Source organism: Salvelinus sp. IW2-2015, linkage group LG23, assembly GCF_002910315.2.
Source record: "Salvelinus sp. IW2-2015 linkage group LG23, ASM291031v2, whole genome shotgun sequence".
Classification (NCBI taxonomy): Eukaryota; Metazoa; Chordata; class Actinopteri; order Salmoniformes; family Salmonidae; genus Salvelinus; species Salvelinus sp. IW2-2015.
This window is the reverse complement of record NC_036863.1, coordinates 47452357-47475218: the sequence shown is the minus strand read 5'-3', so window position 1 is coordinate 47475218 and position 22862 is coordinate 47452357. Positions and strand designations below refer to the sequence as shown.

The following is a 22862-nucleotide window of genomic DNA, read 5'->3' as shown; positions in this document are numbered from 1 at the left end:
CTATATCTTTAGATTCCTACAGCACCCGTTGTCACAGGAAGGCCAGAAAGATCATGAAGTACAACAACCACCCGAGCCACTGCCTGTTCACTCTGCTACCATTCAGAAGGCGAGGTCAGTACAGGTGCATCAAAGCTGGGACCGAGAGACTGAAAAACAGCTTCTATCTCAAGGCCATCAGACTGTTAAACAGCAATCACTGACACAGAGAGGCTGCTGCCWACATACAGACTTGAAATCATTGGCAACTCTAARAAATGGACCACTAGTCACTTTATTAATGCCACTTTAATAATGATGTTTACATATCTTGCACTACTCATCCTAGATGTATACACTGTATTTTATACCGTCTATTGCATCTTGCCTATGCCGCTCTGTCATTGCTCATCCATATATTTATATGTATATATTCTTATTCCATTCCTTTACTTAGATTTGTGTGTATTAGGTATCTGTTGTGGAATTTTTAGATTACATGTTAGATATTGCTGCACTGTCGGGAACTAGAAGCACAAGCATTTCGCTACACTCACAARTGCATCTGCTAACCATGTGTATGTGACCAATAAAATTGGATTTGATGTATTAATCATTAGGCTATAGAAGCATTGGTCTCTTGAGTGGCACAGCAGTCTAAAGCACTGCATCTCAGTGCTAAAGAAGTCACTACAGACCCTGGTTCGATTTCAGGATGTATCACAATCAGCAGTGATTGGGAGTCCCATAGGGCTGCGCACAATTGGCCCAGCGTTGTCCGTAACTGGGGTAGGCCGTCATTGAAAATATTAAATTGTTCTTAATTTACTTGCCTAGTTAAATAAAAGTTTTWAAAAAMTTGCTTTATTATTCTTTTCGCGATAGGCTTACCATTCTGCAGTGCAAAAAAAATGGTAAACAACAATATCATAAAATAAAATAAGGATCAAGTAAGGGATTATGCGTCACCGCCAGGTAATAACCATGTAGGAAAACATGGTCATAATATCATTGTGCATGGACTTCTGACGCTTGAGTGACAGGCGAACTAACCATTAACTACCCAACCAGCGTCCACCAATAGCAGAGGGGCAGAATTAACGGAGATCCACCCTTAGCAGCGGTGAAAAAGGGATGTTAATGATTTTATGGGATTCAGCAATTTCAACCTAACTTCGCTTTTGCACTGTAAAACAGAAGTAGGTACTCCGCTCACGCGTCTTTCTTTGGCTGCCACATTAAGGGAATGGAGATCCGTATTTCATGTTTACTCTATAGTGGTTCGGACTGAGTTTGCGGATAATTTCTAACGTAGTTGATTCGGTATTTAGCAATTTWGCGAATAATCTGAGTGAGATTTGGAATAACAGCCCGCCAGGTAAGAGTTGAAGTTGTGTTTTGGAGTTACAAATTCATTAAGTGATAACCAAGGAACGTTACAGAATGGCCTGCTGCAAGCCAGTACAACGTTACTGTGTTAAAGGTTGTGGTCAAGCCTTTTCTACATGTTGACTCAGCAGAATGGAATCATGAACAACACCTTCTCTCAAACTGATTATTTTTTAGCCATAACGAAGAGCTGTCACTCAAACTKATGGCTACCGTGTAATTTAACGGTTCAGAATGATTCTATGATTTGATCTCGCATGGAGCCAGTGTTGTTACATAGCCTACAATGCGCTGTTCTTTAGTTCACAGGTAGTTACGCCGTTATAATGGGATAATACAACTCATTTACTTTGTCTTGTCTGTTTTAGCSTTTTGACAGCATTTRATCGTAGCTGTTATTGCCGACAACACCAAAGCAGGCYTAGTCGGTTGACCAAGGCAAACAGAGCAACCTAGTAATTTGTGGATGTCCAAAATCAATTTATCAATTTCGTATGATATGTTACAAATTGCAATTCGTACAATATGTTACYAATTTAATTTGCAAACGTATGATACGTTATGAATTCCAATTTGATGTGGCTAACYTTTGCTTGTTGCCTAGGTGGCACCGAGTACCTACTTCCGTTTTACAGTTTACTAGGCTAGGGGTTAGGGCAGAGCTGCCAACTCTCGAATTTGCGGTGAGACACCCGCATTTGGCCCTCTTCTCAAGCTCTCACGGCACACCTCACAATATATCTCACGCATTGAAAAGTACTGCTTTTATTTTTCTAATTAGTCAGCGCGTTAACTTTTCAACTGTGCTCCAAATCGATGATACGGAACCTAGGACTCCCTGGAAAACACTGGCAATTGTTACTGAGTGGACTATCCTGGCTAAAATAAATGAGCGCAGTTTTAAAATAGGAGCTTCTGAGTCTCCAATTTAACACCATGAGTGGAACCTTTATCATTGTCCTGTCCTACCACAGCACTGTTAACRGCGGCACATTGAAGCATATGATTGGTCTAGTTATGTGAAGTATCKAGGGGATTGGATGCATGTTTTAAAGAAACGCCCCTCAAGATTAGAGTGACGTTGAATGGAGATAAATAACGACATCGATTTAATCCGCATTTGCACTAGTCCCCTTGTTTGGTGATTTGCATTTAGGGTGACAATGAAAAGGCATCAGACAGAGACCTACAGTATGTTTTAGCAGGGGCGTTTGGTAGGGTGACCTGATTTGTTAACTGTGAAAATAATTTTGTCGAAAAGATTGTGAACCCAAAGCGTACATTTGATTCTAGAGGGGGGGGCAATAAATATAACAATTATTTGATTAGGGTGTTGGGGCAGATTAATTACATTTTGTCTTCAGGAGATTTTATTTTTTATTTTACTTATTTTAGTCTGATCATTCTTAACATTGGCTAAAATAATAGGGTAATTAGTGTGCTTGTCAGCAAGAACACTACTGCTATTCCCCAATTTTGTCACATTAGTCATTTGAATACTAATATGCCTACTTTTGTCTTTGAAATTAATTATATGAGGCTATGTATCGTCTGAAAAAAGTGCCCGTATTTTAAATGTCATCCCTCAAAATCTATAAAGTAACAAAGTCATAACATTTTGAGTTTAATGTTTAATATTTCATTTAATGTTAAAGCATCCTGAATAACCCTGACTTGTTGGGTTAAGGTTAAGATTAAGGGTTAGGAGTTAGGATTAGGGAAAAGTTAGCTAACATGCTAAGTAGTTGCAAAGAGCAAAAATGTACTAAGTAGTTGTAAGTTGCTGTTAGCTAAAAAGCTAAAGTTGTCTAAGATGTGATTCAAACGCACAACTTTTGGGCTGCTAGAAGTTTGCGTTATACACCCATCCTCCCTGACCAAGCTCCCCTCCTTTTGTTTTTGGCTTAAGTWACCTTCTGCCTTATGTAACCATACCAAACGTAACATATTGACTAATTTGAGTGTCCCAGATTTACATTTACTATGTTACYTCTTCGAGCCCAGGATGAACATAGTTAGGCTACTCATATCAGTATGTTGACTATCTAACATTATAGCCAATAGATGAAATCATCCCTCCCTGATATGCTGTGTTGATGACAACACGGTTGTGTGACTCAGGAGTATAAAAGATAAAATGGTTGTGAATAGTGCCGTTCGTTTACAGTAGAAACATTTATGTTATTTTGGGGGGCGTGTTTGTAACATCCACCCATCCATCACCTCTTGTAGAATGTCCCGTGAGCAGAAGGCGGTGGAGCGCGCGAGGAAAGCGTTCCTCACTGGCAGGTCGAAGCCCTTAGAACACCGGATCCGCCAGCTGAAGAACCTCCAGAGATTCCTCTTGGAGAGAGAGAAGGAGATAGCTGAGGCCATCAAGAAAGACCTGAACAAGGTAGAGAGACAAGCAGACAGACACAGCGTGACTGAGAGAGGAGTGTGTGTGTGTGTGTGTCTGTGTGTGTGTGTGTGTGTGTGAGCATGTGCATAAATCTATTTGTGTGTCTGTCTTTGCAGCGTATGTTTGCACACGCACACGTGTGTCTGTGTGCATGTATCTAACCTCATCTATGTCCATATCCATCTTCTATCCTCCATTCATCCAGAGTGAGGCAGGCACCCAGCTGTATGAGACACTGGGCCTGGAAGGGGAGATTGTCCTTGCAGTGAAGAAGCTGGCAGAGTGGGCTGCCCCCCGGCCTGTTGAGAAGAACCTCCTGACCATCTCAGACACTGTTTACATCCAGCCTGAACCGCTGGGAGTGGTGCTCATCATAGGAGCATGGAACTACCCCTGGGCCGTTACCATACAGCCGCTTATAGGGGCTATCGCTGCAGGTAGGGGGGAGTGGGGGGGTTGGGTAGTGTGTGTCTGTGTGTGTGTTTGTGTGTGACCTATCTTCAGACCAATCATTCGTCTCTGCTTCTCTCAGGCCAGGTCCTTTTAATCAGTATTGCGCAATTTTCCTCTCAGCCTCTTACCTATCAAAGACAGGTTCAAAGTTCCTTGACTGTTATCAATTTGTGGGTGTGTGTGTGTGTTTGTGTGTGCTTGCATGCATGCATGCGAACTCTGAGCACTGCCACTATCAGGGACTTTACCCTCCAAGGGTGAGACTCCGTCCTTGTATTGTGTCAGTCATGATCATCTAGCCCTCCATCTTTCCCCCTTCCAAGATGGCCACCAGTGAATGTACTTCTGAATTGTTCACGTTTGTTTTATTCACGTTTGTCTGTTTTAAAAGCTTCTTGCCAATGATCACTTTGTTGTTTGTATACAAACAGCACCACAGTAAACACCTGAGAGGTATACTACAAAGTTAGCCAGCTAACGTTGATAAACAACCAGAAATAACCACACATTTTCTGGTTAATTAAGAAAGCTTCACTTAGACATGTGTCTTTGTACTCCCTGACGAATGATATGCTGCCGAAACGGGTCAGAGTTTTAAAATCTTTGTTCCATTGAATAAAGGCATTTTAATTATATGAAGATTGCCTTGATCCTCCTTTCTTTTTGATGACAAATGTATCCCTATTTATGACTAATTTACACCTTCTATCTACAAAGACCTAACAGGGTTATATCATCCAAATTCATACACATCAACCTACTCAGATTTACTACACACATAATATATTGACCCAATATTCTAACATCTGTGGCATTGGCTCACAGGCAAGGGAATAAAACAAATATTGCTAGAACCTGTTTCTTGGATTCTAAATATCAGACATTTGACATCTAAAATGTTGACCGTCATAATACCTCTTATGGCAGTTTCTTTACAAGCACTAATTATGGTCAATTTAGACTGAGAATAGTATCTAGTTATGATAAGGGGTGAAATAAGTATAGCCAGTTATAATTGTAACGGTTTAGCATATTATAAAAGAAGATTAGTCTTTACGTGGCTAAAAGAAAAGGAATATAACGTATACTGTTTACAGGAAACTTTACTCTACATCCTTAGATGAAGTTGCGTGAAAAAAGTAATGGGGTGGTGAAATAATTTTCTGTCATGGACAAAGGAACTCAAAAGGTGTGATGATTTTAATTAACAAAACATTTGATATGAATGTGCAAATAGTCAAGAATGATTCGCAAGGAAGGTGGACTTTTTTAATTTGAAAGTGGACAAAAAAGTGATTTGGCTCATTAATAATCTATGTGGTCAAATCAGGATGATCCATACTTATTTGAAATATTTTATACCAATTATTGAATTTACAGGCAACAAATGATCAAATCATTATGATAGGAGACTATAACTATCATCACCATGCCTTAAGGAAATCACAATATTATGGACACCTTAGAAATAGTGGATATTTGGAGACTAAAAAACCCTGACCAAGTGAGATATAACATGGAGGAGACTTAATCAAGCTAGTGCGTTGACTACTTTTTTGTCTCTTCTTCTTGCATCAAAGGTTAAAAAGGTTTTAATAGGAGACAGATGGATCGGATCATCATCTAATTGGTCTTCAATAACTCTTATAGAATTACCATGTGGACGGGATATGTGGAAATTTAATCAATGTTTACTGGAGAACCATTTATTTTTAACTAAGACAAAATTTTCTGTGCGAAGGCCAAATTACAGAGGAATAACTTTGAGGCTATTAAATCCTTTAAGTCTGGAAAAACCCAGGGCTTGATGGCAATCCGGTAGGTATATCAAAGCCTTTTTTGATATACTCAAAGCTCCATTGCTAGCTTGTTTTAAATACTCCTATAGAAATGGTAGTCTGTCAGGTATTCAGCAGGAAGTTTTGATTTCACTATTATTAAAACAAGACCCAGATGGCAAATATAAAGATCCAGTCTATCTAAAAAAAAAAATGGAGACGCCTTACACTTTAGTGTTGTGACGCAAAAATACTAGCGAAATGCATAGCACTCAGAATTAAAAGGGCTTTACCGGGTATTGTTCATTCTGATCAGACAGGTTTTTTACATGGACGATACATTYGAGATAATATATGACAACTACTAGAAATTATAGAACATCATGAAACATCTAAGAAGCCAGGAATGGTATTTATAGCGGATTTTGAAAAGGCCTTTGATAAAGTAAMACTGGATTTTATTTATAAATGCCAATTTCACTGATTCTCTTATAAAATGGGTAAAAGTAATGTATAACAACCCCAGGTGTAAAATAGTAAATAGTGGCTACTTCTCAGAGAGTGTTGAATTYTCAAGGGGAGTTAAACAASGGTGTCCGCTGTCACCATATCTATTTGTTATGGCCATCGAAATGCTAGCTACTAAAATATCAACATTAGAGGATTAGAAATCCATGGCTTATAAACAAAGGTGTCCATGTATGCCGATGACTCAAGTTTTATATTACGTCCCCAAGCTAGATCCCTGCAATGTCTCATTGAAGATCTAGATACTTTTTCTGGATTCTCTGGACTAAAACCTAAAAATATGATAAATCAAATCAAATGTTCAAATCAAATCAAATTMTATTAGTTACATGCGCCGAATATAACAGATGTAGACCTTCAAATGAAATGRTTACTTATGAGCCCCTAACCAACAATGCAGTTTTTAAAAATACCAAAATAAGTTWAAAAAATYAGTTACAAWAGAATGCAAATAAACGATAAGTGTACAATATTACGTATTGGATCTTTAAAAAATACAACTTTTACATTACCCTGCAATTTAACTATAAAATAGGCTGATGGTGAAGTAGACATACTTGGTATTCTTATCACAAAAGATATAAATAGGCTCTCCACAATGAATTTCAATAGAAACATTTWAAAAATAGACAAYGTCCTGCAACCATGGATAGGTTTATGGAAAAATTGCCCTGATTAACTCCTTAGTCATATCTCAGTTTACTCACTTACTTATGGTGCTGCCTACTCCTGATMACTCGTTTTTCAAATCATATGAGCAAAAKATATTTTGCTTTATCTGGGACGCTAAACCAGACAAAATGCAGCGTGCCTATCTATATAATGYATATGAATTGGGTGGGTTGAGATTATTAAATATAGAAGCACTAAACCTCTCTAAAAGCTTCACTTATTCAAAAGTTTTACTTGAACCCTAAATAAGTAGATTACTAAAAATGTCCTTTTTGCCTTTGTGCCGATTGCCATGTCTCATTTTCGATTTTCGAAAATTCTTKTTTTTTCKAAGTATCTCTCTTTTTCAAACAAGCATTGCAGAGCTGGCTACAATTTAAATTTCATCCCCCTGAAAAGATAGAACAAATATTATGGCTGAACTCAAAACTGCTGTTTGATAAAATACCTGTATTTATGGGAAAGATGTTTGGAAAGCGTATTTGGTTTTTAAATTATATTTTACATTGGAATGGTAGAGTTATCAGAATTGTACGGGAAGGTCTGCTCAATCCAACWGTACAAACAATTGWATATTACCCCCAAAATGGAGGAGGCAGGTGGCAGTGGGAGGAGGTAGGGAATCTGCCCAATATATAGGATCAAAACTGGCGGAAGAATAAAAATAGCATATATAGGAAAGTATACCAGTTTCATTTGAGGACCAGGAGGTTTTTTTATGTACCGATTCCATGGTACAGGGTGTATGAGTTGATATATAAAACAACTGAAGATTTAAGACTTTGTGATTTTCAGCTAAAATTATTATATAGAATTCTTGCCACCAACAAAATATTGAATATTCCGGGGCATTCAATCATCAAAGCTCTGCAGATTTTGTTGTGAGGATACAGAATCAATTATTTTGGTATTASCCTCATGTAGCCTGTTTCTGGTCTCAGGTTCAGGAATGGCTTAAAATGCAGAACATTGATCTAAAATTGACCCTAGAAATAGTACTGTTAGGAGATCTGGAGAGACCGGGTCAGTCAATTAATAATATACTAATACTCTTAGTAAAAYTACTTATCTTCAACTCGCAATCTGTGGATTCTATTAAATTAGATAGATTGAAATTGTATGATAAACATTTCAGTATAGTTGAAAGATATCAGAGCTAGATAGCGCTGAATCATTTACATTTACATTTAAGTCATTTAGCAGACGCTCTTATCCAGAGCGACTTACAAATTGGTGCATTCACCTTATGATATCCAGTGGAACAACCACTTTACAATAGTGATCATGTAGTAACCAATCATGTAGTACTAATTCAAAGTAGCCACCCTTTGCCTTGATGACAGCTTTGCACACTCTTGGCATTCTCTCAACCAGCTTCATTAGGTAGTCACCTGGAATACTTTTTTAAAAGTTCATTTGTGGAATTTCTTTCCTTCTTAATATGTTTGAGCCAATCAGTTGTGTTGTGACAAGGTAGGGGGGTATACAGAATATAGCCCTATTTGGTAAAAGATAAAGTCCATATTATGGCAAGAACAGCTCAAATAAGCAAAGAGAAATTACAATCCATCATTACTTTAAGAAATTAAGYTCAGTCAATCTGGAAAATTTCAAGAACTTTGAAAGTTTCTTCAAATGCAATCGCAAAAATCATCAAGCTCTATGATGAAACTGGCTCTCATGAGGACCGCCACAGGAAAATAATTCCCAGAGTTACCTCTGCTGTAGAGGATAAGTTTATTAGACTTACCAGCCTCAGAAATCGGAAATTAACTGCACCTCAGATTGCAGCCCAAATAAATGCTGAACAGAGTTGAACAGAGTTCAACTAACAGACACATCTCAACATCAACTGTTTAGAGGAGACTTTGTGAATAAGGCCCTCGTGGTCAAATTGCTGCAAGAAACCACTACTAAAGGACACCAATAAGAAGAAGRGACTTGCTTGGGCCAAGAAACACAAGCAATGGACATTKGAACGGTGGAAATCTGTCTTTTGGTCTGATGAGTSAAAAATTCAGATTTTTGGTTCCCAGATGATCAGATGAACAGATGATCTCCYCATGTTTYGTTCCCACCGTGAAGCATGGAGGAGGAGGTGTGATGGTGTGGGGGTGCTTTGCTGGTGACACTGTCTGTGATTTATTTAGAATTCAATCACACTTAACCAGCATGGCAACCACAGCATTCTGCAGCAATACACCATCTCATCTGGTTTGCGCTTAATGGGACTATCATTGGTTTCTCAACAGGACAATGACCCAACACACCTCCAGGCTGTGTAAGGGCTATTTTACCAAGAAGGAAAGTGATGGAGTGCTGCATCAGATGACCAATCGCCCAACCTCAACCCAATTGAGATGGTTTGGGATGAGTTYGACCGCAGAGTGAAGGAAAAGCAGCCAACAAGTGCTCAGCATGTGTGGGAACTCCTTCAAGACTGTTGGAAAAGCATTCCAGGTGACTACCTCATGAWGCTGGTTGAGAGAATGCCAAGAGTGTGCAACGCTGTCATCAAGGCAAAGTGAGGCTATTTCGAAGAATCTAAAATATATTTTCATTTGTTTAACACTTTTTTGGTTACTACATGATTCCCAAATGTGTTATTTCATAGTTTTGATGTCTTCACTATTATTCTACAATGTAGAAAATAAGAAAAATAAAGAAAAACCCTTGAGTAAGTAGGTGTTRCCAAACTTTTGACTGGTACTGTGTGTTTTTGGTTGTTGAGTCAATTAGACCATGGCCATTTCAAGCTTATCTTTCTGAAAAATGTAAAGTTATTTCAGCATTTAGGCATGTTAGCTGGCTAACTGATTGATCCGTTCTACTGTGTAATCCCAACCCCCTGTGGGYTATTAGTCTAACATCATTAGCATTTGACCAGAGAGCTTTTAACTGGTCAGTAGTCAGCATTTGTCATAGTGTTGTGTTGAAGTGAATATTGTGCATGAACATTTCTCAAATTCCATTGTATTTTTTTTCTTCTATTGCATTATTGACTGTACGTTTGTWTATTCCATGTTCAACTCTGTGTTGTTGTTTGTGTCGCCCTGCATTGCTTTATCTTGGCCAGGTCGCAGTTGTAAATGAGAACTTGTTCCTAACTGGCCTACCTGGTTAAATAAAGGTGAAATCATATATCTTTTTTAACCAGTCTTCCAATTGGAAGAGAGCGGTGGGTCTATGGAGCATCTAGATCTTTGMAGTTTAAGTGGTTTGGCCCACATCCAATGATCTATATTTCTCTGGTTAAGCCTTAATTGAGACGTAACAAATCAAATCAAATTTATTTGTCACATACACATGGTTAGCAGATGTTAATGCGAGTGTAGCGAAATGCTTGTGCTTCTAGTTCCGACAATGCAGTAATAACCAATGAGTAATCTAACTAACAATTCCACAACTACTACCTTATACACACAAGTGTAAAGGGATAAAGAATATGTATATGTATATGTAATATCAATTTCCATCCATTTCCATTATTAAAGTGAGCTGGAGTTGAGTCAGTATGTTGGCAGCAGCCACTCGATGTTAGTGGTGGCTGTTTAACAGTCTGATGGCCTTGAGATAGAAGCTGTTTTTCAGTCTCTCGGTCCCTGCTTTGATACACCTGTACTGACCTCGCCTTCTGGATGATAGCGGGGTGAATAGGCAGTGGCTCGGGGGGTTGTTGTCCTTGATGATCTTTATGGCRTTCCTGTGACATCGGGTGGTGTAGGTGTCCTGGAGGGCAGGTAGTTTGTCCCCAGTGATGCGTTGTGCAGACCTCACTACCCTCTGGAGAGCCTTACGGTTGTGGGCGGAGCAGTTGCCGTACCAAGCGGTGATACAGCCCGACAGGATGCTCTCGATTGTGCATCTGTTGAAGTTTGTGAATGCTTTTCGTGACAAGCCGAATTTCTTCAGCCTCCTGAGGTTGAAGAGGCGCTGCTGCGCCTTCTTCACAACGCTGTCTGTGTGGGTGGACCAATTCAGTTTGTCCGTGATGTGTACGCCGAGGAACTTAAAACTTACTGCTCAGTTACCTTAGCTTTCTTGGAAACAGGAACAATGAGTCTCCCAGTTGACTCTCCCAGTAACAAGTTCCCATTCTGATTGGATTGGTAGTGGAAACACTTTGAGGAAACATCTTGTCTGGTTATCTTTCATCCTAGTTCCTCCTGGTTCTTGTAATGGAGAAATGGCATAATATATTTAACAGACATTTAGCATTCAGCCAAGTAAATAGCTGTTGGCATTGAGCTTGGACTGTTATTGATTAATGTGRGTGTTGGGCTGGACTTTATTCTCTAACCCTGCTATCAGTTACCAGAGGCAAGGTTATGGCCGTTCACTCTGTGAGAGTTCTGCCTTGCCTTACAGAAGGCCCTTTACACACACACCAGTCATCCCGGTGGATGGTGGCTGCAGAGGGACATATAGTACTGTAATATCATATGTGAMAAATATATTTTGTTAAAGGGTCTATTGCAATGACTGTGATATGTGGTTGTTTTCCCTACTAAACTTCTTAAATACACTTAAGAGTGTCTGCTAACTCAGAGTTTCCCAAACTTGGCACACCCCCCCCAACTGAATAAAATGTAAATGTAACGTCATAATGGCTCTGCAGGTGTGAACCAAACATTGGATTAGACTGAATAAGAGATAAGTAAACATATAAACAGAATAAGGATCTCTTTCTATGCCAGTAAATGCCAACACATTCTGTCTGTCCCGACTCATAAGGTATCACTCCAACTCCAACTTTGTTTGTCTGCCCCAAGACTTATTACCCCAGTGCTAACCAATAACTCCATTGTTTGTCTTAGCATCCTCAAGCTAATGCTAACGACAACTGTACTATTCTCTGTGCCAGGCAACGCMGCTGTGGTGAAGCCGTCTGAGGTGTGTGTCCACACCGCCAAGGTTATGGAGGACCTGCTGCCCGCCTACATAGACAAGGTAACACACATGCACACGCAGTCACACACTAGGGGGTTGAACGTTTAAACATCTTAATGCTAAGAAAACTCCCAAATATAAAAAATATATTTATCCCCCCCCCCACAAAATTTTAATCACAGTGCAGCTGGCTCACCTGTGCTTTCTCTTCGCTAATGATGCAAGTGTGTTTTCAGTCTTTGGTCTGTTGCGTGTAGAATATTCTAGCCTATTCATTGATGATAGGCCCAAGAAATTGCAAAATACAGCATTCCATTGCGATATGTAGCTTTTGATTGCCGATAGATAGGCCTAGTGCATGGTTCTGACTCTGTCTGCCTGGTGGTCTACCTGCCAGCTCGCTAGCTCGCTATGAAAAACGTTTGTGTTCTCGGGAGTACAGCAACTAATCGGTCATCTCCGCTCCAAAAAGAATCAATCTTAGGAGTCGATTCCGAGCGGAAGATGTGTTTTCTTTCTACTAAATGTCTTGGTAAGTCACGGTATTTAACAAACTTTAAAGTACTTTTTTAGGAGAGAGTGGTCTGACTGCGTGCAGCTCGAGATTATTTGATTGACATTTCTGTTCYCCTAGTGATTGACGTATGAGTCCCGTTTCAGAAATGGCGTTCCTTTATAGACAAGTAAAATGCCTGTTCAATTGCGCTTCAAAAGTTTCTCGAGAGAAGGTTTAGTGTCGGCATTTAAAAAGCCATAGTGTACCCTTACCGCTGTAGGGGTGGCAGATAGCCTAGCGGTAAAGATTGTTTTGCCAGTATCCGTAAGGTAGCTGGTTCGAATCCCTGAGCCGACTAGGTGACGAATCTGTTGATGTATAAACAGTGTGTATCTACCTCCCTGTTGTGGTGGCAGGTAGCCTAGCGGGAAAGAGTGTTTGGCCAGTACCTGAAAGGTAGCTGGTTCAAATCCCCTAGGTGACAAATCTGTTGATGTGTCCGTGAGCAAGGTACTTATCCCTAATTGCTCCTGTAAGTTGCTCTGGACAATAGCATCAGCTAAATGACATAAATGTATTTCTATGTAATCTGTATATAACATCATGCATAATGTGTTGTACATAACAATGTGTTTTTCCCTGCATCTCTAGGAGTTGTACCCYGTGGTGACAGGGGGTGTCTCAGAGACCCAGGAGTTGCTGCGTCAGCGGTTCGACCATGTGTTCTACACAGGGAACAGCATGGTGGGGAAACTGGTGATGGAGGCAGCAGCCAAACACCTCACCCCCGTGACCCTGGAGCTGGGGGGCAAGAGCCCCTGTTACATCGACAAGAACTGTGACATCCCCATCGCCTGCCGGTAAGAGAACACACCCAGATACASAAACGGACAGACAGACACAGATACAACGTTCTAACTCTCTTCCGTTTCTCGCCTTGTCCCTCCCTCCCTTCCCTCTTCTCTCTCCTGTAGGCGTGTGACATGGGGGAAGTATTCTAACTGTGGGCAGACGTGTATCGCTCCAGACTACATCCTGTGTGAGCCCAGCATTCWGGGCCGCGTGCTGGAGGAGATCAAGAAGTCCATCAAAGTACAACTCACTATGTTGGGAGTATAAAAAGGAGTATATATCTGGCTTCACTAACTAAGCATTGAGTAGCAACCATGAAGGTACTGACAGTTTTTGTTGGAGTGAAAAAGGAGGCCTTTTTCCTGACGTTTTTGTCCCACAAAACCAGTGCTCTTACAAGCTTATTATAATTATAGACAGGTAGGTTGTTTAGCAACAAAAACGTTGGTGCAAAACAGACGGCGTTGGTTTAAAATCAAAAGGAAATCAACTATATTTCATCTCCAAATGTTTATTGAAAATATAAATACATTTGCACAATGAGCACTTGTTAACTCTCAAATACATTGTTACTAGGGATGCGATGTAAAAAAAAAATAATAATAATATTTCACCTTTATTTAACCAGGTAGGCTAGTTGAGAACAAGTTCTCATTTGCAACTGCGACCTGGCCAAGATAAAGCAAAGCAGTTCGACACAAACAACACAGAGTTACACATGGAGTAAACAAACATACAATCAATAATACAGTAGAAAAGTCTATAGACAGCATGTGCAAATGAGGTAGGATAAGGGAGGTAAGGCAATAAATAGCAAAGTAATTACAATATAGCAATTAAACACTGGAATGGTAGAATGTGCAGAAGATGAATGTGCAAGWAMAGATKCTGGGGTGCAAAGGAGCAAGATAAATAAATAAATACAGTATGGGGATGAGGTAGATTGGATGGGCTATTCACAGATGCAGTGATCTGTGAGCTGCTCTGACAGCTGGTGCTTAAAGCTAGTGAGAGTCTCCAGCTTTAGTGATTTTTGCAGTTCATTCCAGTCATTGGCAGCAGAGAACTGGAAGGAGAGGCAGCCAAAGGAAGAATTGGCTTTGGGGGTGACCAGTGAGATATACCTGCTGGAGCGCGTGCTACGGGTGGGTGCTGCTATGGTTACCAGTGAGCTGAGATAAGGCGGGGCTTTACCTAGCAGAGACTTGTAGATGACCTGGAGCCAGTGGGTTTGGCGACGAGTATGAAGCGAGGGCCAGCCAACGAGAGCGTACAGGTCGCAGTGGTGGGTAGTATATGGGGCTTTGGTGACAAAACGGATGGCACTGTGATAGACTGCATCCAATTTGTTGAGTAGAGTGTTGGAGGCTATTTTGTAAAGGACAACTTTGAAGTCGAGGATCGGTAGTTTTGGCTGATACCGATATCCAATATTTTCCTTGCCAAAAAACCTGATACCTATAGCCGATATTTACAATTTTAGCGACCTTTTAAGCATTCTAGTACAGTTAAATAGTTGAAACACACACACACACGATCCAATTTTTGACATAAAGGCATATACGTGACATAAGTCAAGATACCATGTCTTGTTTTCAGGTGTTAAGAACAAGATGAAACTAGCTAAAACAATCCACCTACGATTTCCCACATTACAGCTTCTTGACATAATTTTCGAGTCATCATTTTCGTGACTTTGTCAGGCAACCCATTTATTATGTAATGTACAATTGGTCAATTGTGTACATGTATTTTCCTTTCAGGCCTTCTACACAGAGGACCCCAAGACCTGCCCCGACTACGGACGCATCATCAACCAGCGCCACTTCAAACGCATCATGGCCATGACAGAGGACAGCACCATCGCTATAGGAGGGGATAGTGATGAGTCAACGTGCTACATAGGTACTACTTATGACAAGCATAATGCTACATAGATACTGTACTACTTATGATACGCATAGCTACCTAAAATGGRGCCGGAGAAGAAGGCTGACGTTTTACMTGCCCCCAACCAGTGTTTTTTGTTAGTTTCTTTGCATTGTTTGTAACTTGTTTTTTTACTTATTTTGTATATAATGTTGCCGCTACCGTCTCTTATGACCGAAAATAACTTCTGGACATCAGGACTGTGATTACTCACCACGGACTGGCAGAATCCTTTTTTTCCTTTAACGAGTCTGACGAGCCCGATGTGAATGATATACTGCTCTCCCAGGAACAGGCCCAGATCCCTATGATTTGCGTGAAGAGAAAAAGGGGCCAAAGGGCGGGCTGCCTTCTGAGAATTTGTAGGCGATCAAATAAACCCCCACTTCCTTCCATTCTGCTAGCCAACGTGCAATCTTTGGAAAATAAAATAGAAGACCTACGTGGAAGATTAAACTCTCAAGCTATTGCTCGCCTGAGGTAGAGTATCTCATGATAAGCTGTAGACCACACTATCTACCTAGAGAGTTTTCATCTGTATTTTTCGTAGCTGTTTACATACAACCACAGACTGAGGCCTGGCACTAAGATAGCATTGAATGAGCTGTATTCCGCCCTAAGTAAACAAGAAAATGCTCACCCAGAGGCGGCACTCCTAGTAGCCGGGAACTTTAATGCAGGGAAACTTAAATCCTTTTTCTATCAGTATGTTAAATGTGCAACCAGAGACAGAAAAAAACTCTGGACCACCTTTAATCCATACACAGAGATGCATACAAAGCTCTCACCCTCCATTTGGCAAATCTGACCATAATTCTATCCTCCTGATTCCTGCTTACAAGCAAAAATTAAAGCAGGAAGCACCYGTGACTTGATCAATAAAAAAGTGGTCAGATGAAGCAGATGCTAAACTACAGGACTGTTTTGCTAGCACAGATTGGAATATGTTCTGGGATTCCTCCAATGGCATTGAGAAGTACACCACATCAGTCATTGGCTTCATCAATAAGTGAATCGATGACGTCGTCCCCACAGTGATTGTACGTACATACTCCAACCAGAAGCCATGGATTGCAGGCAACATGAGTACTGATCTAACGGCTAGAGCTGCCGCTTTCAAGGAGCGGGAAACTTATAAGAAATCCCGCTATGCCCTCTAACGAATCATCAAACAGGCAAAGCGTCAATACAGGACTAAGATCGAATCGTAATACACTGGCTCTGACTGTCGTCGTATGTGACAGGGCATGCAAACCATTACAGACTACAAAGGGAAGCACAGCCGAGAGCTGCCCAGTGACATGAGCCTACCACATGAGCTAAACTACTTCTATGCTCGCTTCGAGGCAAATAACACTAAAACATGCATGAGAGGACCAGCTGTTCCGGAAGACTCTCATCAAGCTCTCCGCAGCCGATGTGAGTAATACCTTTAAACAGGTCAACATTCACAAGGCCGCAGGGCCAGACGTGTACTGCGAGCATGCGCTGACCAACTGGCAAGTCTCTTCACTGACATTTTCAACCTCTCCCTGTCCGAGTCTGTAATACCAACATGTTTTAAGCAGACCACCATATTCCCTGTGCCCAAGAACACTAAGGTAACCTGCCTAAATGACTACCGACCCGTAGCACTCACGTCTGTAGCCATGAAGTGCTTTGAAAGGCTAGTCATGGCTCACATCAACACCATTATCCTAGAAACCCTAGACCCYCTCCAATTTGCATACCGCCCCAACAGATCCACAGATGATCCGCAATGTCTATTGCACTCCACACTGGCCTTTTACACCTGCACAAAAGGAACACCTATGTGATAATGCAATTGATTGACTACAGCTCAGCATTCAACAACATAGCGCCCTCAAAGCTCATCAATAAGCTAAGGACCCTGGGACTAAACACCTCCCTCTGCAACTGGATCCTGGACCTCCTGACGGGCTGCGCCCAGGTGGTAAGGGTAGGTAACAACACATCTGCCACACTGATCCTCAACACAGGGGCCCCTCAGGGGTGCATGCTCAGTCCCCTCCTGTACTCCTTGTTCACTCATGACTGCACGGCCAGGCACGATTCCAACACCATCATTAAGTTTGCCGATGACASAACAGTGGTAGGCCTGATCAACGACAACGACGAGACAGCCTATAGGGGGGAGGTCAGAGACCTGGCCATGTGGTGCCACGACAACAACCTCCCCCTCAACGTGATCAAGACAAAGGATATGATTGTGGACTACAGGAAAAAGAGGACCGTGCACGACCCCATTCTCATTGACGGGGCTGTAGTGGAGCAGGTTGAGAGCTTCAAGTTCCTTGGTGTCCACATCACCAACAAACTAACATGGTCCAAGCACACCAAGACAGCCGTGAGAGGGCACGACAACACCTATTCCCCCTCAGGATACTGAAAAGATATGGCATGGGTCCTGAGATCCTCAAAAGGTTCTATAACTGCACCATCGAGAGCATCCTGACTTGTTGCATCACTGCCGGGTATGGCAACTGCTCGGCCTCCGACCGCAAGGCACTACAGAGGGTAGTGCGAATGGCCCAGTACATCACTGGGGCCAAGCTCCCTGCCATCCAAGACTCCAGCCACCCTAGACATAGACTGTTCTCCCCCTTCACCCTCTTTTACACCGCTGCTGCTCTCTGTTGTTATCATCTATGCATAGTCACTTTAATAACTCTAACTACATGTACATATTACCTAAACTAACCGGTGCCCCGCACATTGACTCTGTACTGGTACCCCCCTGTATATAGTCTCGCTATTGTTATTTTATTGCTGCTCTTTAATTACTTGTTACTTTTATTTCTTATTCTCGTCCTTATTTTTTTAAACTGCATTGTTGGTTAGGGGCTCGTAAGTAACCATTTCACTGTAAGGTGAAATGTTGTATTCACCTGTTGTATTCGGCGCATGTGACTAATAAAATTTGATTTGATTTGATGATACATACTTGTAGGTATCACTTTTCCTATCAAAACTGCCTCAACTCCTTCCAACATTACTTCCTACACTATTCAATCTCCATTTTTACAATTAGTTGATTGTTTCTTTTGCCTTTTGTTTTCCTTTGAAATTCTTTCTGTAAGCGCTATACAAGTTGAATACATTATTTGTATTATATGACTGTCATAGGACTCCATAGGTATCACATACACATACCCTACAGTTGGTTACCATGACACATCTAGTTGTGTATCTATGCTCCCCTCTTCAGCTCCTACAGTACTGCTATGGGGTAAAATTGTTTACCCATCTAGTTGATGTGTATCTATTACTCTGGCTACCACATACCCTGCTGTTGGTTACCCTGACACATCTAGTTGTGTATCTATGCTCCCTCTTCAGCTCCTACACTACTGGTCATGGGGTTAAAGTTGGTTTCCCATCTAGTTGATGTATATCTATGTTCTGCCCACCACATACCCTAGAGTTGGTTACCCTGACACATCTAGTTGTGTATCTATGCTCCCTCTTCAGCTCCTACAGTACTGCTATGGGGTTAAAGTTGGTTTCCCATCTAGTTGATGTATATCTATACTCTGGCCACCACATACCTGCTGTTGGTTACCCTGACACATCTAGTTGTGTATCTATGCTCCCCTCCTCAGTTCCTACAATACTGCTATGGGGTTAAAGTTGGTTTCCCATCTAGTTGACCTCTAAATATATTCCCCCTACTCAGACCATACAGTGCGCTACTGGTTTCCCTGACACATCTAGTTAATCCATATCTGTCCTCCCTCCTTCTCAGCTCCTACAGTCCTGAAGGACGTGCAGGTGAACTCCAAGGTGATGCAGGAGGAGATTTTGGTCCCCTGCTCCCCATCCTGACGGTCAGTGGAGTGGACGAGGCCATCGACTTCATCAACAAGGGAGAGAAACCCTCGCCCTCTATATCTTCTCACCTGATGACAAGGTAACTACTCACACATGTGTAGCGTGGTTCATTCTGCGTTGTGTACTTCTAATTAGGACGCTGCCACAACTGACGGTCTGCTAGTTGAATTATTTTTATTTGCCCTGCACACGAAGAGACAACACACATTATGTTACCCTTAGCGCAGTTCTATTATTTTTATTTGCCCTGCACACGAAGAGACAACACACATTATGTTAACCCTTAGCGAGTTCTATTATTTTATTTTTGCCCTGCACACGAAGAGACAACACACATTATGTTAACCCTTGGCGCAGTCACAGCTCTCAGGCACCTTACTAGCCGAAGGTCAGGCAAAAAGAACATCAAAAGGAAATAACATGTGCTGCGTGCACACATTCAATGCACAACAGCCACACCATAAATACAATACAAGTAAAATGATACAGAACATAATTCGGACAAAATAAAAGACATACCTGCACACGAAAGAGACAACACACATTATGTTAACCTTGGTGCAGTCCTAGCTCTCAGCACCTGCGCAAGCACATGGACACTCACTCAAACACTGTCCCAAGTACTCACAAGTTACAATAGATACCCTAGTTAGCGAGCTTTGTGAAACTTGTTAACATAAATCTTTATATTATCCACATTGTAACAAACTTATGGTAGCATAACAGTACATTGTGTAACATTATGACGGTTTTATATTGAACAATTGCGGAGCCAAGGACAACATACCTTGCTAGCCGAAGGTCAGGCAAAAGAGAACAATAAGGYGGTACGGAAATACAGATAACCCGCGATGGGCCAAACCAAAATATACACAACTTTTACAATCACATGTATGTACAATATTGATATGAAAATGTGTTTGTACACCAAAGAAAAACATTAGCTATGCACCTGTAATTAAATAAAAAAATTAACTGAATTATTATTATTATTATTATCAAATTATTAACATCCCCTCTTGACCTGGCCTATTTGAATTGGTCCTTGTGTGCAACTTGGTGCATAATCTAGGGGAACACRATCYCACTGCTACACATGCACACATATAGAGAACACACAAGCACATGCTCAGCAACTATTTCTTTTAAAAACAATAATGGTTGGCTGTTTTTTTATTTCAAATGTCTCATTCTCTCTCTCCCCTCCTACTCAACCCTCCCTCCCTTTCTCTTCTCTCTCTGCATCCCCCTTCTCTCTCTCTCCCTCTCTCTCTCTCGTTCTCTCTCTCTCTTTAGGTGATAAAGAAAGTGATAGCAGAGACCTCCAGTGGAGGAGTGTTGGCTAATGACTGTCTTGTGCACTACTCTGTCAGTGCACTGCCCTTTGGTGGAGTGGGTAAGTAAGGTTCACTATATAACACACCAACAAAAAATTGCTGTTTCACACGGAGTCAAATGAGCAYAGATATGTGTTCTTCATATTTCCCCCTGTAGGTAACAGTGGTATGGGCAGCTACCACGGAAAGTTCAGCTTTGACAACCTGAGCCACCTGAGGGGCTGTCTTATCAAGCAGCTGAAGATGGAGGGGGTTAACGACATGCGCTACCCTCCCCATACTGCCAAGAAACTGTTCTGGGCACGCTTCTTCATCCTCAAAAATCCAGACCTGGGGTGGTTAGGCCGCATGACGCTGCTCGCTATCATCGCTGTGGTGGCTGCTGTGGTGCTAAAGGTTAGGGGGAAGGAGGAAAGTGTTGGGGGGGGCTGATAAGAAGCGATTTGGGAATTTTAGATTGAGTTTCACTGATTGYTGYATGTGTGTGTTTCTGTGTGTTTCTTCAGAGATATCTTCAGTGAGATCAAACAAGTCTACCCGTACTTCTGGCCTGATGTTACTCTGGTGACCCGCTGGACCCTGGAACAGAGTTGGGTCTAAAAGTGCTAAATTAACTTTGACGCGGTTAAGATTCTGTCTGCTTCAAGATAATAATCATCCGTAACCATAGTAATGTCAGGTTCAACCTTTAACCCCTCCGTCACCATGACAATGAGAGAGTGAATGGGAAGTGGCCCCAATAACCCCTATTAGAATTATTATGCAATTCTGCATGAAGCCGTTTCAGAAGGATTAGCTTGCTAATGCTTACTAACATTAGCTAGCAGCAACAGATTTTATGAATGTGATCTTTTATCTGATTTATGGCACTTTAATCAGTGTAATATTATGTGAATTTGTTAGTTAAACCTGTCCGCTTTTTATTTTAAGCCTTAAAACGTTGAAATGTTTGCTGCTTATTAACTTTTTGGATAATGTATCAAAAGAAACAATGCAGAACTCTTATGCCCAGTTATAACCTTTATATCACTGTGCTTTGAAGCAGCATAGCTGACCTATATGCAAGGTTCTCTAAGGATTGCATAAATCATTTCATATGAAGGAATAATCATGAAGTGTTGTGTGTTAATACTGTACTACTATTACGCATGCTTGTATGTTTCAGTCAGCCTCAGAGAAGCACAACTCTAGTTCTGTTATCATTTCAGTTTTTAATTTCAACCGTTAGAAAGAGATTGCAATGGAGATGTATTTTATTTGAAGTAGAACTTTAACATTCCCTATCAGTGATTTACCCTGCTGTTGGCAATTGTTCTTTTTGTTGCATTGTATTTTTTATGTTTCACATTCACACTATGTGCCTGAAACAAAACCAAATAACCAATCAAGTACCTTTCGAGAATTCCACCTTCCATTTCACCACAGAGTTCTTAAAATATTTGCCTGAAGAACTTGTATTCAATAGCTCAGGATGTAACAAAGTATGACAACTACTATGTCTGAGCAACAATGAAGGAGTAACAGCGTATAATTTCAATGATTGTAATTCATTTGTAATAAATCTGTTTTTATGTCCTTCACTTATTGATTACGGTTGTGTTGTTGATAGGGAATGAGAGGAATATCCAGTGGCGATTTTAGCATGTGAATCTTGGTGTGGCAAACTCCCCCCAATTTATTTTATGCATGCCAGCAAAGGCACTACACAACACTAAACAATAGATGGATTGCACTATAACGGTGACAAACGGTGCCCACAAACTGTTAGGGCCTACATAAAGCTGTCCCAACAGCAGAGCTTTCTTTTCAGCACCATGGAGTGAATTCCTACCACCGCCACACCTGGCTTTCAGTGGAGCCTTGTCTGGCAGRGAAACAGTTCATTCAGCCTCATTTACTGCCTTTTAAAAACACTCATTTGATATGGCTGACTTGCTTAAACAAATGTGGTTTCTACTGACAATTGATATGTACAAACTATGGCATAAGGGAATGATGAGCGGATAAGAGGCAATCCGTAATTTCGATTAAGACAATGATTCATCTATCATTTCTCTTCATATGACAAGGATTGAAAAGGATTTGCAGGAGATTGTCGACTTGATTCATGAAGATGACTGCTTGTCTAGCTAAGATTTTGAAAGTATGATGTTGACATGATCGGTCCAATCAAAGCTCCAGTACATAAAACATGATTTGACATCATTTAATCTGTGGCCAATGACCTTGAGCCTTCTTGGATGGGCACTTCTAATGTACATCTATGGCAACAACCAAGTGGCTTGAACTTTCTAGCTGTCCCTGTA

General features: G+C 41.0%; 1 protein-coding gene across 1 annotated transcript; it reads left to right on the top strand.

The window, feature by feature from the left end:
* Positions 1-1090: 1090 nt before the first annotated feature.
* Positions 1091-22136, top strand: LOC111950330 (aldehyde dehydrogenase family 3 member A2-like). Its single transcript, XM_023967826.2, is given in 13 exon segments — positions 1091-1357; positions 3601-3763; positions 3975-4206; positions 12065-12150; positions 13238-13446; positions 13561-13678; positions 15202-15343; positions 19134-19184; positions 19187-19264; positions 19267-19298; positions 20516-20615; positions 20714-20952; positions 21063-22136. Coding segments are annotated over 12 exon segments (1464 nt in total). The 5' UTR covers positions 1091-1357; position 3601; the 3' UTR covers positions 21078-22136.
* The last annotated feature ends 726 nt before the right edge of the window (positions 22137-22862 follow it).